At 47.9% G+C, this 13,429-nt stretch overlaps 1 protein-coding gene across 4 annotated transcripts in view; it reads left to right on the plus strand.

The window, feature by feature from the left end:
* PDE8B (phosphodiesterase 8B) overlaps nucleotides 1-13,429 on the plus strand; it is a 372,638-nt gene that overhangs the window by 84,126 nt on the left and 275,083 nt on the right. Inside the window, exon 1 of one of the 4 annotated variants that reach the window (XM_079917342.1) lies at nucleotides 3,497-3,627. The exons of 2 other annotated variants lie outside the window; for them this stretch is intronic. In XM_079917342.1, the coding sequence (XP_079773468.1) occupies nucleotides 3,604-3,627 (24 nt within the window). In that variant the 5' untranslated portion in view covers nucleotides 3,497-3,603. Of the gene's footprint in view, nucleotides 1-3,496; nucleotides 3,628-13,429 lie in introns of those variants that run through there. One more of the 4 variants, XM_079917343.1, reaches the window with a different exon arrangement.

Raw genomic sequence — 13,429 nt, forward strand, 5'->3', positions numbered from 1 at the left:
GCATTGGTAGGCGGATTCTTAACCACTGCACCACCAGGGAAGTCCTGGTCAGGCTTCTATTTATTTCCTATGAGAAAACAACTCCCCCCCCCCGCCACCCCCCTACGTATCTCTTCTTGTTGGGTTATGGACCTGAAGCAGGTAGATGCCAGTACACGTCTGGTGCCACCAAAAGCCAACAGCCAACAACCGGCCATGAGCTGCCTTCCTCCCTCTCATATTCCAAACAGCTAGACACATAGGGCCATAGGCAAAGCTGTGGAATGGGTGAAGTTGGTTTTTGCTGCCCATTTCCTTTTACCCCAGAAATGTTTACTCTTCCTAAGTAAGCATGGTGTTGAGTTGCTCTTCAGAGAAGAGAGCACCAGATACACAGTACACAGTCTTATGAAGGTTTTAAAGGCACAAAGAGTTGCCACAGATAGAAATATTTACAGTTTGAAATTTTAGGATAGAGCAATGCTGAACCAATTAGGACCAAAACAACAACAACAAAACACTCCAAGGAAATTATAAGCCATGTAAAATCTGGGTGGAGGAGACAGTATGGGCATGAGCAGGGGGTGGGCTGGACTCTAGCCCCTCTGAGTTAAAGCATCCCGTGTTGGCTATTGCTACTTACCTGGCTTAGTCCAGGGAGAGACATGGGCGCTGTTTCACTCCTGGCAATAGGGGTGCAAAGGGAGGGACAGGCCAGTGACACTACACTGGAAGAGGTGGCTGGTTGGTTCAGAGAGCAACGGAGAAGGAGGGAAGCCAGATGGCTGTGGCTTGAATTGGGAGAGTTGTTAGTGGTATTAACCACCAGGAATCAGATTTGGTAGGGAGGTGATGCTTCCTGGTTCAGAAACTTTCATTGTGAAATATTGGTGGGACTCTCGTAGAGATGTCCAGTAAGCAACAGGAAGTGTGAGAACACTGCTTCGTTATGTTGTTGTAGACTTTCCAGCCACTCCCCCACTAGACTGGGAACTCTGTGCTTTGGGTTCTTTTTCCTTTGTTCTCTCCCTTCTTGGTTTCCTTCCCTTTGCTTTAGTTCCCTTTCCTTCTTTCTTTCCTTTTCTCCTTCCCTCTCTTCCTCACTTTAAAAATCATGCATCCCTCCATAATCCCCTTCAAGGTACACAACAGGGTTAAGTGTTGGGCTTGATTTTGCTGTATTATAGCGGGGATGGAATAGAAAACTTTTAAACAGTAGGCATCCAAAGACGCTGAGAAGCTAACTAATACACTCAGACCCTCAGAACTCTGGCTAATAGTCTTGAGACACCGTCTGTTTTCATGCAGTATCTCGGGAACAGTAGACAACCTGCTGGTTGCCACAGGCATGTACGGTGCACAGCTAGCCTCCTAGTACTTCTTGAGCAGCTCTTCTGGAACATCCCCGCACTTCCAGGAGTGAATAATATGGCTTTTGTTTTTCTTTTATAGATAATGAGAAAAGGGATTGAGAGGATTTGGTGTTATTATTGTTTTTCTCGTTTTCCTTTTCCTTTCCTTTCTGAAAATATTTGTACTTTTTCTTGGGTTGACTTACCCTGAGTTCTTCAAACTGTCCTTTTAGCTGCTGGGTTATTTTCAGACTTTCTTAAAGTTGTGTTGCTTCACCCCCCCCAAGTCTCAACCTGAACTTGATCTTTCACCTTCTGATGTCTTTGCTGTTCTGCTTCTCCTTGTCTATACAGGGCCTTAAAAGGCTATTATTGTGAAATAATGATAGATTATGCTTCTGATTTCAATGACCTTAACCCTTATACCTAATCTTCTTTGCCTTACTTTTCCGTCTGTGGAAGGAGGAAGTGTATTAGTTTTGCTGTTGTACATAGCACATTACCACAAATTTAGTGGCTTAAACACACACATAAATTATCTCACAGTTTCTGTGGGTCAGAAGTTGAGCATGGATATACAGGTTATACAGGTCCAGGGGCTACAGTCTCATCTCAAGGCTCAACTAGGGAAGGGTTCAGTTTTGGGCTCTCCTGGTTGTTGGCAGGACTTAGTTCTTTTCAGTTTGTTGGACTAAGGGCCTCAGTTTCTTATTGGCTCTAGGCCAGAGGCCTCCTCGGTTCCTTGCCACAAAGGGCCTCCCCAACATGGCTGTTTGCTTCATCAAAATCAGCAAGAGAGAGCGTTTCCTAGCTAGACTGTGCACTATAATCACTGAAGTGACGTCCCCATCACCTTTACCATACTTTATGTATAGGAAGCAAGTCACAGGTTCCCTGACACTCAAGGGGAGGGGAGTCCACAAAGGCATGAACGCCCGGAGGTAGGGATAACCGGAGGCCATCTTAGAGTCTGTTCACACAGAGAGGAGTGCTGTTGAGGGAAAAGGCTTTGAGCTCCTTAGAAAAAGACAATAAAGGCTATATTCATACTGCCCTCATGCCTTATGGTTGGCCTTTATAGATTATGGCTAACACTAAAATAATAATGTTTTTCCATGTCTCTCTTCGTGTCCTATGCACTAGGTTTTACTTCTAAAAATGACTTGTTTCCCTTTTCTACCATTAGAAATCTCATCAGCCTCTCTGGATGAGAAAGTCAGCCAGAAAAGATGGCTGTTGTTGAGCTTGGTTTTGGCTGGACTGACTCAGCCCTGTGGGTAGTTGAGAGAGGAAAGGCCTTTGTAAATGCTCCCTAGGTCTTTGTTAGAAATCCGTCCCCCTAGAGGAGCCAGGTATGGGGCAGGTGTGATAATAACCACAGCTGGATGCCAGGCTTATTCACAGCTGAAGGATTTAATTGGGCCCGATTCATCACTTTTTCAAAGTGCCTGAAAGCTTAAGAGTATCTGCCCAGGCCTTTGATTCCAGCTCCCAAAATACATTGGGAGGGGCAGTAAGGGTAGCAGTAACTTTGGCTTGATCCACGTTTGACTCGCGTTGGTAAATTGTCCGCACAATTAAGGCTGAGGGACAACACCCCCTCACCAGCCTATCCCGCCCCGCAACAGGCACATAATCAGGTGTCCTTTACAAATTCATTTGAATACAAAAGTCCTCCTTTAACTTTGAGGAAGAACGATCTCTATCTATCTATCTATCTATCTATCTATCATTTATCTATCTATCTATGACTAATGTCTCTGACATTAGAGTCTCTTTAAAATGATAGTGTATACGAATTTGAGTTGAGGAATGAGGCAAATCTGATCCTTCAGTGTTTTCTTGGGGATAGAGGCGCACGGAGAAGAGAGTGGAAAGGATGGGCATGGTGAGGTGGAAGCTCCGCGTCCAGATTCCGAGTCCCAAGAAACGCCAGACTGGGCAGAGCAGGCTAGACTCGATTTCCCTCGAGGGGCGGGAGGGGCGCTGCAGGAATCGGAATAGCTAAAGGCGGGGGGTAGGGGTGGGGGGGGGGCGCTAAGCGGGCTCAAAGTCGGGGCTCACACCCTGAGAGGGGCGCTAGGACCCAGGCACTCGCTGGCTCGGGACGCGCCTGGGGAGTGAAGGCGCAAAGAGGCTCAGGCTTGCGGCCAGAGTCCCGCGGAACGACCAGCCCCTCGGCGCGGGGTGCGGTAGCCCTGTGCCCTCTGTGCGGCGCTGCGGCGCGGGCCAAGGGCACCGCTGGGGCGCCCAGCAGCCGCCCGCCACCGGCATGGACCCGCCGAGTGCGCGCCAGGTGAGCCCGGCGCGTGGGGTCCGCATATCCTGCGCGCCGCCCCCTCCCACCCCCGCGTCCAGAGCTGTCCCCACACCCCTTTAGACACCCCGCAGCCAGGGAGAGGCTCCCCCCACCCCCGATCTCTCCGTGTCCTGGTGCCCAACTTCTTTTTTCCTTCCCAGGAGGGGAGCACCTCGAGTGTCTGCTGTAACCTCCCGGTTTATAATTCCGAATAATACCAATCGCCCACCAACAGCGCGGTCGGCATATGTGTGGCGCTTTCCCTGGCACTAGCCGACCTGCTGCTACGTCGGGCCAGCTGCACTGACTCCTGTTGCGCCCCGAGTTTCCCACGCCGTCTCCGCGCGATCGCGGTGCCCCTGCCTTCCTCCGCGCTTGCCGTGGCTGCGAAGCTGCCTCCCCTCCCGGAGAGCGAACAGCCCACCGCCCCAGCCCTCTGGCGTGGGTGGAGGGCAGGGCACTTCGGTGCCCGGGACTCCGCGATCCGGGGGACCCACTCCCACCCGCGTGCGCAGCTCCCCAGACCGCGCTCGCTGGGCACCCAGACGGAGCATGTTTATACCACCCTCCTCCGGTGGGGGAGATGGAATGTGGGTGCAGAGAAGGGGCTCACGCTGTGGGGCGTAGGAAAGTGCGGGTGAGAAAGGGCTTCCGTGCAGGAGAGGCGTTTCGACCAAGGCGGAAGCTGCGCAGGAGAGCTGCCTCTCTGAACTTGGGGGTGACCTGCTGGGCGTCCGAGTGTCTCCTGAAGCGCACTCAGTTACCAGGATCAAGTAGACGCGGTCCCTGGACTGTTGCGGGAGGGGAGGCTTGCACCCGCATTTATAAAGGCTTGCCGAGAGGTCTTCGCCTTCAGAAGGCGCTCTGTACCCCCAAGACTAGTCGTGCCCAACCATTCTGCTTCCGGCTCAATCTGATACCAGTTTACCGTCTCCAGGTTGCCAAAACCAGAGAAACGTCGCTGACGAGTCGCTATGGGCGAGCTTTGAGTTGCTAGGGCTGCAAGACCACCGCGGTTGGGTGGTGGCTATGGTCCCCGCAAACCTTTGCGGGCCACCAGGTCGGGGCACTGGGGGGCGTGCCTGCTCTGATAATCACAGACGCGTGTGTCAGAACCTGAAGTTAAACGCATAGTGCTAACCTAGAAGAGAAACTTCCTCTAAACTGTGTGTTGGGAGACAATCAGCAAAAACATTTACACAGGGCCCGTGGGGGTAGATGAGGGGCAGAGGACCCGCCCTCTGGGATTTTATAATCTGCTGGTTAGCATCGCCGGTTCTACCTGACTGCCCCTCTGACACTGAATGCCCTGTTTTAACTTTGCTCGGTTTTCCAAGAAGCAAAAACGGAAGAATGATAATTTACCAGCAGTGGAAGGAGCATCTCTATTGGAAAGCTACTACCTGGGTTCCAGCCCTACCTGTACTACTGACCAGCTGTGAAACTTTGGGCAAGACACACAACCTGTCTGGGCCTCCGCTGGCACAAAAAGCTCGAAAAGACCCTTTCATTCTGGGAGCTTCTGTAACAGTAATTTGGCAAGCTTACATAGCCTTCCCATGCTCGGTGGTTCTTTGGAGTCTAAATTGCGCTTGCTTCCACAGAGCATCCATGGACCAAAGAAATACTAGATCAGAATCAGAATGTGGGTGAACTGTGTTTTAATTCCAGTCTGTTTATAGGGCTGCACAAATCTTTCAGGTTTAAGGTCTGTGGAAATAAGCCTGGCTGGCTCAGTTAATACTTAGAATGCCCCGGGAAGGACCTCAAATAGAAAGTCCTGTTTTAAGTTAGAGTATGGTTACATAAAAGGTTCTTTCTGTGCATTTGAAAGATCTGTGCCATAGCCACCCTGTTACCTAAATGAGTAGAGGAGGAGCCCCAAACTGATCCCTCCACAGAGGAGGGCTGGGTATACTGCGTACTCCGTGGAGGCATCTTGGGTTATACCTGATAAACAACTTATTTACCTGGGAATGACGCTGTTAATATTAACTTCTCAGAAAAGCAGTTTATCAGTTTAGTAATGAAATAATGAAATTGTCTTTAGAGGCTATATTAAGTATCAGAATGCCTAATATTGCTAGAGTTTATTGGGGTAAGCGCTGCTTTAAAAAGCACTGCCTTTTTATTTAATTTCAGGCAGGGAAATAAGCAGGATGATTTATTATGTTTTCTTACAAGATAATTTTTTAAAGGAGATAAAAAAAAGCAGAGTAAATACAATACGAACTAAAGAAACCTTGTTTCTTCAGGTTCCAGAGATGAATAACATCATCATTACCGTAATGGTGCACATCTATTAAGCACTTATGTCTGCCAAGCATTGTTCTAAGCACTTTATGTGCCTAGTCTCACGAAATCCCATCATCAACTTCTGAAGGAAGTGCTATAATTTCCTTCAACCTTACAGGCGGGGGAACTGAAGCTTCTTGCCCGAGATCACCTAGCTGGTAGGCGGTAGAATGGACCAGCTCCTTGAGCTCATTGCGATCATTCAAACGATATGCAAGATGGAGGAGGTGGGGAGGGTCAAAAGTGCCTACTGAGTGTTGGGTACTTTATACCCCTCAGTGCATGGATATTAATGCATCTTTTGTTGAGTTGTATTTTTATTTTCTTTTTTCTAGGTATTCTTTCTTGCTTTTAATATGATTTGGGCATCTTTTAACATGAGCAAAGAGAGTGACCTCTTTCTTTTTAACTTTAGTACATAGATTTTTTTTTAATTACTACTCACTTTAATTAATTAATTTATTGGCTGCATTTGTGTCTTCGTTGCTGCACACGGGCTTTCTCTAGGTGAGGCAAGCGGGGGATACTCTTTGTTGCTGTGCGTGGGCTTCTCCTTGCAGTGGCTTCTCTTGTTGTGGAGCACAGGCTCTAGGTGCATGGGCTTCAGTAGTTGCGGCACGTGGGCTCAGTAGTTGCGGCACGCAGACCCTAGAGCACAGGCTCAGTAGTTGTGGTACACGGGCTTAGTTGCTCTGCGGCATGTGGGATCTTCCTGGACCAGGGATCAGCCCGTGACCCCTGCACTGGCAGGCGGATTCTTAACCACTGCGCCACCAGGGAATTCCCTGGTACATAGATTTGAGTGCAGCTGGATGAACCATCACAGATTTAACCAATTCCCCGTGAGTCGGCACTTGGATTCTTTCGAAATTTTCACACCATATATGGGGCTGGCATTCTTTTTTTTTTTTTTTTTTTTTTTTTTTTGCGGTACGCGGGCCTCTCACTGTTGTGGCCTCTCCCGTTGCGGAGCACAGGCTCCGGACGCGCAGGCTCAGTGGCCATGGCTCACGGGCCCAGCCACTCCTCAGCATGTGGGATCCTCCCGGACCGGGGCACGAACCCGTGTCCCCTGCATCGGCAGGCGGACTCTCAACCACTGCGCCACCAGGGAAGCCCTGGCATTCTTATCTATATATTTCTGTGCACCTATTCAGATGTTTCTGGTAGATCAATTCCTAGGGGTGGAATTGTTATGTGAAAGACCATGGTTACTAGTTGATGTGTACTTTTTAATAGATACTACCAACTTGCCTTCACAAAAGGAAATGTAATTTCTGGTTTGGGGTCCAGTTCTTCTGCTAACACGTTTTTGGGCTTTTGATAAATCAGTGCATCTGAATGGGTCTCAGGTCTATCATTTATAAACTAGGGGTGGTAGGACTTGTTCGTTCCAAGGTCTTTTCTGCAAATATGTATAATTAGAAGATGAATAAAAAAAATTGTCCGTATTTGATCATTTTTTTACCTACACAAACAGAAGTTTAATATGGGTTCGCCTATGACACATGAACTCCTAAAATACCCATTTTTGGTACCCCAGGTTTCTGAGATTGATTTGTATGTGGCCTTAGCTCGCATGCCAATCTGTGTCCTGCTCTCTTTTTATAAAGGTACCAGTTGTACTGGATTAGGACCTACCCTAATGACCTCATTTAATGTTAATTATCTTTTAAAAGGCCTTCTCCGCAAATACTGTTACACTCAGAGGCAGTAGGGGCTAGGACTTGAGCCTGTGAATTTGGGGGGACACACGTCAGCCCACAATACACTGTCTCTGTCAGATGGCACCTACTGAGGTGTGGGCACCCTGTTTTTATTTGAGGGCAATATGTTTCTGAAGCTACATCATGGAATCTTCTCTCTCTTCCTATTGCATGTCCCCCATTGCCTAAAAAAAAGTGTTTTTTTTAAATTCCCTGGGTGTTCTTTAAAGGGGCTCAATATGACTACTTGTATCAAGTAACCTTTCATCAGTGACAGTGAATCTCATGTGAGACAGGGTGACTGTAGGTGAGAGGTGGTAGTAAGCATTGTGGTTAAGAGCCTGCATCTTGAAGCAGGCTGCCTGACTTCTAATCCCAGCTCCATCACTCACCAGCAGAATTTCTTCATCTGTAAAATGGGAAGAGTAATATTTACCTCACTGGGTTATTGTGCCAATTAAATGAGATGATGTATGTAAAGTGCTTGGCATATACTAGGGGAGTCAAAAATGGTTGACTATTATTATTTTGCAACTTCAGAAGCTCACGGAACCTTTCAGGCTCAGTGTGCCCTGCCCCAGGCTGCACGTCAGAGGCACAGACAACCCAGAGGCTCTGTTCCTGGAGCTCCCAGGGCTTCCATGTGTGCCCTAGTATGATAGTCATTGCATGACCATTGTCAGAATCCAACAGCTCACACACATTAAAGTCATGGGCTCATAATTCGATTTGAAAGCTGAAAAGGAACACGAGAGATATTCCCTTAAATAACTCATTAAAATGATCATCCCCATTTCAGTTGTGGCAACTAGGGTTGGCAATTAAAATGATATGTAAAAGCAGCATTTCAGTTTTTCTAAGATGTACACTTGCCAATTTTAATGCCCTTGGAATCAGAGTGTGTTTTGCAGTCAATGGCACCTGAGAGTTAGGAACCTTTACCCTTTAACCTACCTGGGAAGATGACCGCAGACTTACCTTCTCACAGCAACTTTTCCTTGGAAACATAAGGGGTTAAGGTAAGTGTGGATTTCTCTATACCTGGGGTGGATTATTTGTCTTGATTATTGTGAAACTCTAGATTCCTGGAACTGCCCTGGGACTGGGAGAACGTGGAGCGGTCACGTGGCCTTAGGCCTGCAGGACTAGAGCGATATAGAGGCCAATAGGAAACCAAGCCTGTGGCTTCTTTGGGGCAGGGTGAACCATACACATCATCCCTAGCGACTGTGTTCATCCCTGCTGTGGTAGAGGGAGGCCAAGACTCTGCATCGGGCGTAGTTGCTGGCCTTCCTACGAGACAGCAGATACATACTGTATTTCCCAACCTTTTTCCTACTATGAAGCTAAGGAAGGGCAGTGCTGGCTTAAAGTCAAGTGTGTTGTGAATTGATTACCTATCTGGATCTGTGACTACTGCTGGTGGGGCAGCACCTTATCAATTGCTGTTGGCCTGACAGTGATTGTGATGTATTTGTCATTGCCTGTGAATTCATCTACTGAGTTTTAGCTTCTGATGTTTTCAACTTTTCAATGAGATAGGTACGTTGTTGGTAATACATGTCGAGTTTAATCGCTGATTAAGATGACTTCAAAAAGGTTACACTGTGATTTGGCACTGAAACAAAAAGTTATTGTTTACCTGGTTACAAAGAGAGTCAGGGAAGTAGAGCATGGGGTATAAATTTGATATTGATAAAGCAAATATTTGTCATTGGAGGAATGACGCAATTTCAGTTCTGTTTTCTTTGTGTGTGTTTTTTTTTTGCAAAGTAGCAGCCAAATGATTTTAATAAAGGAAATATACCCACAAGTACATAGAGCTAGATTTATGTTTTATTATTGAGATATGTGCAAAAGGATTACCTATCACGTCAAGTAACTAAACTGAAGGCAGGAGAAATTGTCTAATCCCTCAGTACAGATGAAAAAATTCAAGGCTATGAGAGGCTAGTGAGGCCAATTCTTGTATCTTACACAATTGTCATTATGCCATTATGTCATAGTTTAATGGGCAGCATTTTTTTTTTTCGTAATGGTACATCAAGTGATGGTGTTTGTACAATCAGTGGTATCTTAGATTTGATGGAATATGGCAAAAGTGGTAAAGAGGGGACTGGAACATAGGTCTCCTGCCCCCCCAGGCAGTTTAATTTCCCCTGCACACACATTCCCTGACCAAGGTATTGTCTGACGCCAGCTTCCAGATTGGTGACAGTCACTTGCATGACCCTGAGAGTGAGAAGCCTAGGCTGCAAAATTTAAGGAGGTCTTCAAGGGCAGGGCCAGCACCTGAGAGTGAGCGCCTCCTTAAAATTGCAGTCTAGGGCTTCCCTGGTGGCGCAGTGGTTGAGAGTCCGCCTGCCGATGCAGGGGACACGGGTTCGTGCCCCGGTCCGGGAGGATCCCATATGCCGTGGAGCGGCTGGGCCCATGAGCCATGGCCGCTGAGCCTGCGCGTCCGGAGCCTTTGCTCCGCAACGGGAGAGGCCACAGCAGTGAGAGCCCCGCGTACCACAAAAAAAAATTGCAGTCTAGCTGCCTTGTCCTAGTCCCAGCCCCGGTTCTGATCTTTGAAAGGGATTTCAAACTTTTCCCTAGATGATTAGGAAAATTAAATGGAAGTATAAATGGATGAAAAGGCAATCATCTAAAACACATGGCCAGCCAATATCCTGCATTGCAAATATGAGTGCTCCTGAGTGAGATCTATGGAGAGCATTACCAAGAGTGGTTGGGATGTTGCTAAGAAGGTGACCTCATAAATGCATTAACACTGCATGAGTTCCTTACCCTTGTACATGTGTTAGGAGGCCATGGCTGATTAAATAATAGGAAAACAAATGATTTTTCTAAGTTTTTAGGATCTTTTGTTCTAGTTCCATTTAGCATTTTTTGTTTGTTTGTTTTTTGCGGTATGTGGGCCTCTCACTGTTGTGACCTCTCCCATTGCAGAGCACGGGCTCCGGACGCACAGGCTCAGCGGCCATGGCTCACGGGCCCAGCCGCTCTGCGGCATGTGGGATCTTCCCGGACCGTGGCACGAACCCGTGTCCCCTGCATCGGCAGGCGGACTCTCAACCACTGCACCACCAGGGAAGCCCCCATTTAGCATTTTTAAAAGGAAAATTCAAGGCCATTTTTCTTGCAAAGGAATGGAATGTGAAGAGGAAAATTCAATTCCTCATCAAGTCTCCTCTATTTTGAAAACTGCACAAAGATCTTCTTAGTAACCCAAGAGTGCTTCAGAAGGCTGGGGAGTTCTAGATCCTGTCCTGGCTGGTGGTGGTGATATGAGGAAGACTAAGATAAATAATATCGACAAAGCATTTACTATGAGCCTCTTTGTCAAACAACCCATTGAATGGCATATGTGCTTAAAGAGCATCGTTTTGCAATACACATTTTTATGTTTCAAAGAGGAAAAGCACAGTTTTATCTCAGAATGGCATTTTCCGAGGGACAGTGGCCACTGAGGTATTGTCACCATCTTTTGTTGAGCAGGTTTTTCTGTTTAAGGAAGGGCATTTCAGATCTTTTAATGCAGCAGGCATGGAAGTTCTCAACATGCTGTCACTCACATTGTGGGAATCCATTCTATTGGAAGGGCCATAGCTCCCCCATTGATCTCTACAATAGCAGAAAATACGGCACAGCTGCAGGGATTGCACAAGAAAGGAAAACAAGCAGGAACATGGGAGAGGAGAGTGGAAGGAGGTGAGGGGAAGGCGTCTGGAGGAAGGGAAAAGCTCTATGTCCCAACCCTTTTGCATCACAGCACACAGAGGGCAATGATGATGTTGTCTGGGATGCTGGAGGTGGTGGACAAGGCTCTGTTTGCTCCAGGCCCTGCATGGGTGGCCTGAGGGCTGAGAGAACCAGTCTCTTGTCAGGCTATTCCAGTTCGGTCAGTCCATCTGAGAAAGCCCTGGTGGAAAGTGTAGCCCTCAGGAGGAGGGAAGGAGGGAGCCCAGGGGCCACTGGATTATCCTACCCACCTGCCTCAAACACCGGATGGCCTCTTGCCTCGGCCCGCATGTAGCTGACATTCTTTTTTTTTTTTTTTTTTGGCGGTACGCGGGCCTGTCACTGTTGTGGCCTCTCCCGTTGTGGAGCACAGGCTCCGGACGCGCAGGCTCAGCGGCCATGGCTCACGGGCCCAGCCGCTCCGCGGCATGTGGGATCTTCCCGACCTGGGGCACGAACCCGCGTCCCCTGCCTCGGCAGGTGGGCTCCCAACCACTGCGCCACCAGGGAAGCCCGTAGCTGACCTTCTTATTTCATCCCGAAGCCCTGCCTCATATGCTCGTCTGCAGGACTTTTCTCAGTTTCTGTCTGAGTGAGATCTGGAGGCCAGGGAGAGCTGTGGGTGGCAGAGGAGGATGAAGGCAGCCGAGGATGGTAGCTTCTTTCCTCTGACTCCTATTCTATAAAAGGAGCAGGTTTCCACTGTCCACGTGACAAGTTATTACTGAGCCTCCCGCATGTGTCAGACAAAGTTTCTCTCCCTTGGTGCTTACCTTCTGGTGTGGGGAGTTGGTAAAGAATGAGAGAGCGAATCAAGAGAAAGCAAGCAAGTCAGAGGGCAGTATGTGCTAGGGAGAAAGAGCACCAGGGTGAAGGTAAAGCCAGAAAGGACTCCCTGAGGTGGGGTGGGGAATGTTGGTTTATTCACTAGGGAGGTCAGAGAAGGCCTCCCTGGAAAGGTAACATTTGAGCCGAGACCCGAAGGAAATGGGGAGTGAGCTGCGTGGATAGTGAGGAAATGCATTCCAAGCAGGAGAAATAGCAGGTGCAAAGGCCCTGAGGGAGCATCCACATGTTCAAGGTACAGCAAGGAGGCCAGTGTGGCAGGTAGAAGCTGAGGTCAGAGAGGTCACAGAGGGTCAGGCCGCTGAGGGCCTTGTCCTGTGCTGTAAAGGCTCTGAGCCAGGTGGGAGCGATGGAGCCTGACTTAAGCTGTAGGAGGATCATGCTGGCTGCTGTATTGAGAATAGGCTGAGGGGAGCCAGGGTGAAGCCTTGGTCCAAATAAAGGTCCACCTCCACTTGGAAGCCTTTCCTCATAACCAACCTTTGAGGGCCCCTAAGATAGTTTTAAAGGAGAAAGGTGGATCATAGTTTGTTAGCTGAAAAATATCACTCTAAATAAATGACCCTAATCCGTGGACAGATGAGAACTGATGGAATCATTGGTTGCAGAAATGTATCAGATAAATGGGATGGTAGAGAGAAAAAGAGAAGCCCACCACCCATGGATTTGGTGCCATGGCCAAGTGAGTCACAACCAAAAGCCAAGAGAAAGCAAGTCTTTCACTGATACATGACCTGACACACACCTGGGTGTGACAGAGGTGCTCTTGTGAGCTTCCTTTCACTTGGTCCCAACGATATCAGTTGTTTCAATGACTGCTTTCACAGGTCTGAAAATCCCACCATCACTTTGGGTCTAACATATGCATCAGCTGTCTGATCTGTTGGCCAAGGCCTTCTACAGAATTAAAACAACTGCTGGCCTCTCGATACATATTCCAGAAAAATTTCAATCAGCTAAAGGCAAAATAGGCTCAAGAATAACATGATTAGTAAGGATTGGTGAGTTTATTTTCTTGTGCTCGATACTCAGGTATATTTCTCATACCATAGGCTGAGTGGTTTAAACAACAGATGTTTATTTTCTCACAACTCTGAAGGCTAGAAGTCCAAGACCAAGGTGCCATCAGGGTTAGTTTCTGGGAGGCTTCTCTGCATGGCTTGTAGATGGCTGCCTTCTTGCTGTATCTTTTTTTTTTTTTTAAT

Source organism: Stenella coeruleoalba (assembly GCF_951394435.1).
Source record: "Stenella coeruleoalba genome assembly, chromosome: 3".
Classification (NCBI taxonomy): Eukaryota; Metazoa; Chordata; class Mammalia; order Artiodactyla; family Delphinidae; genus Stenella; species Stenella coeruleoalba.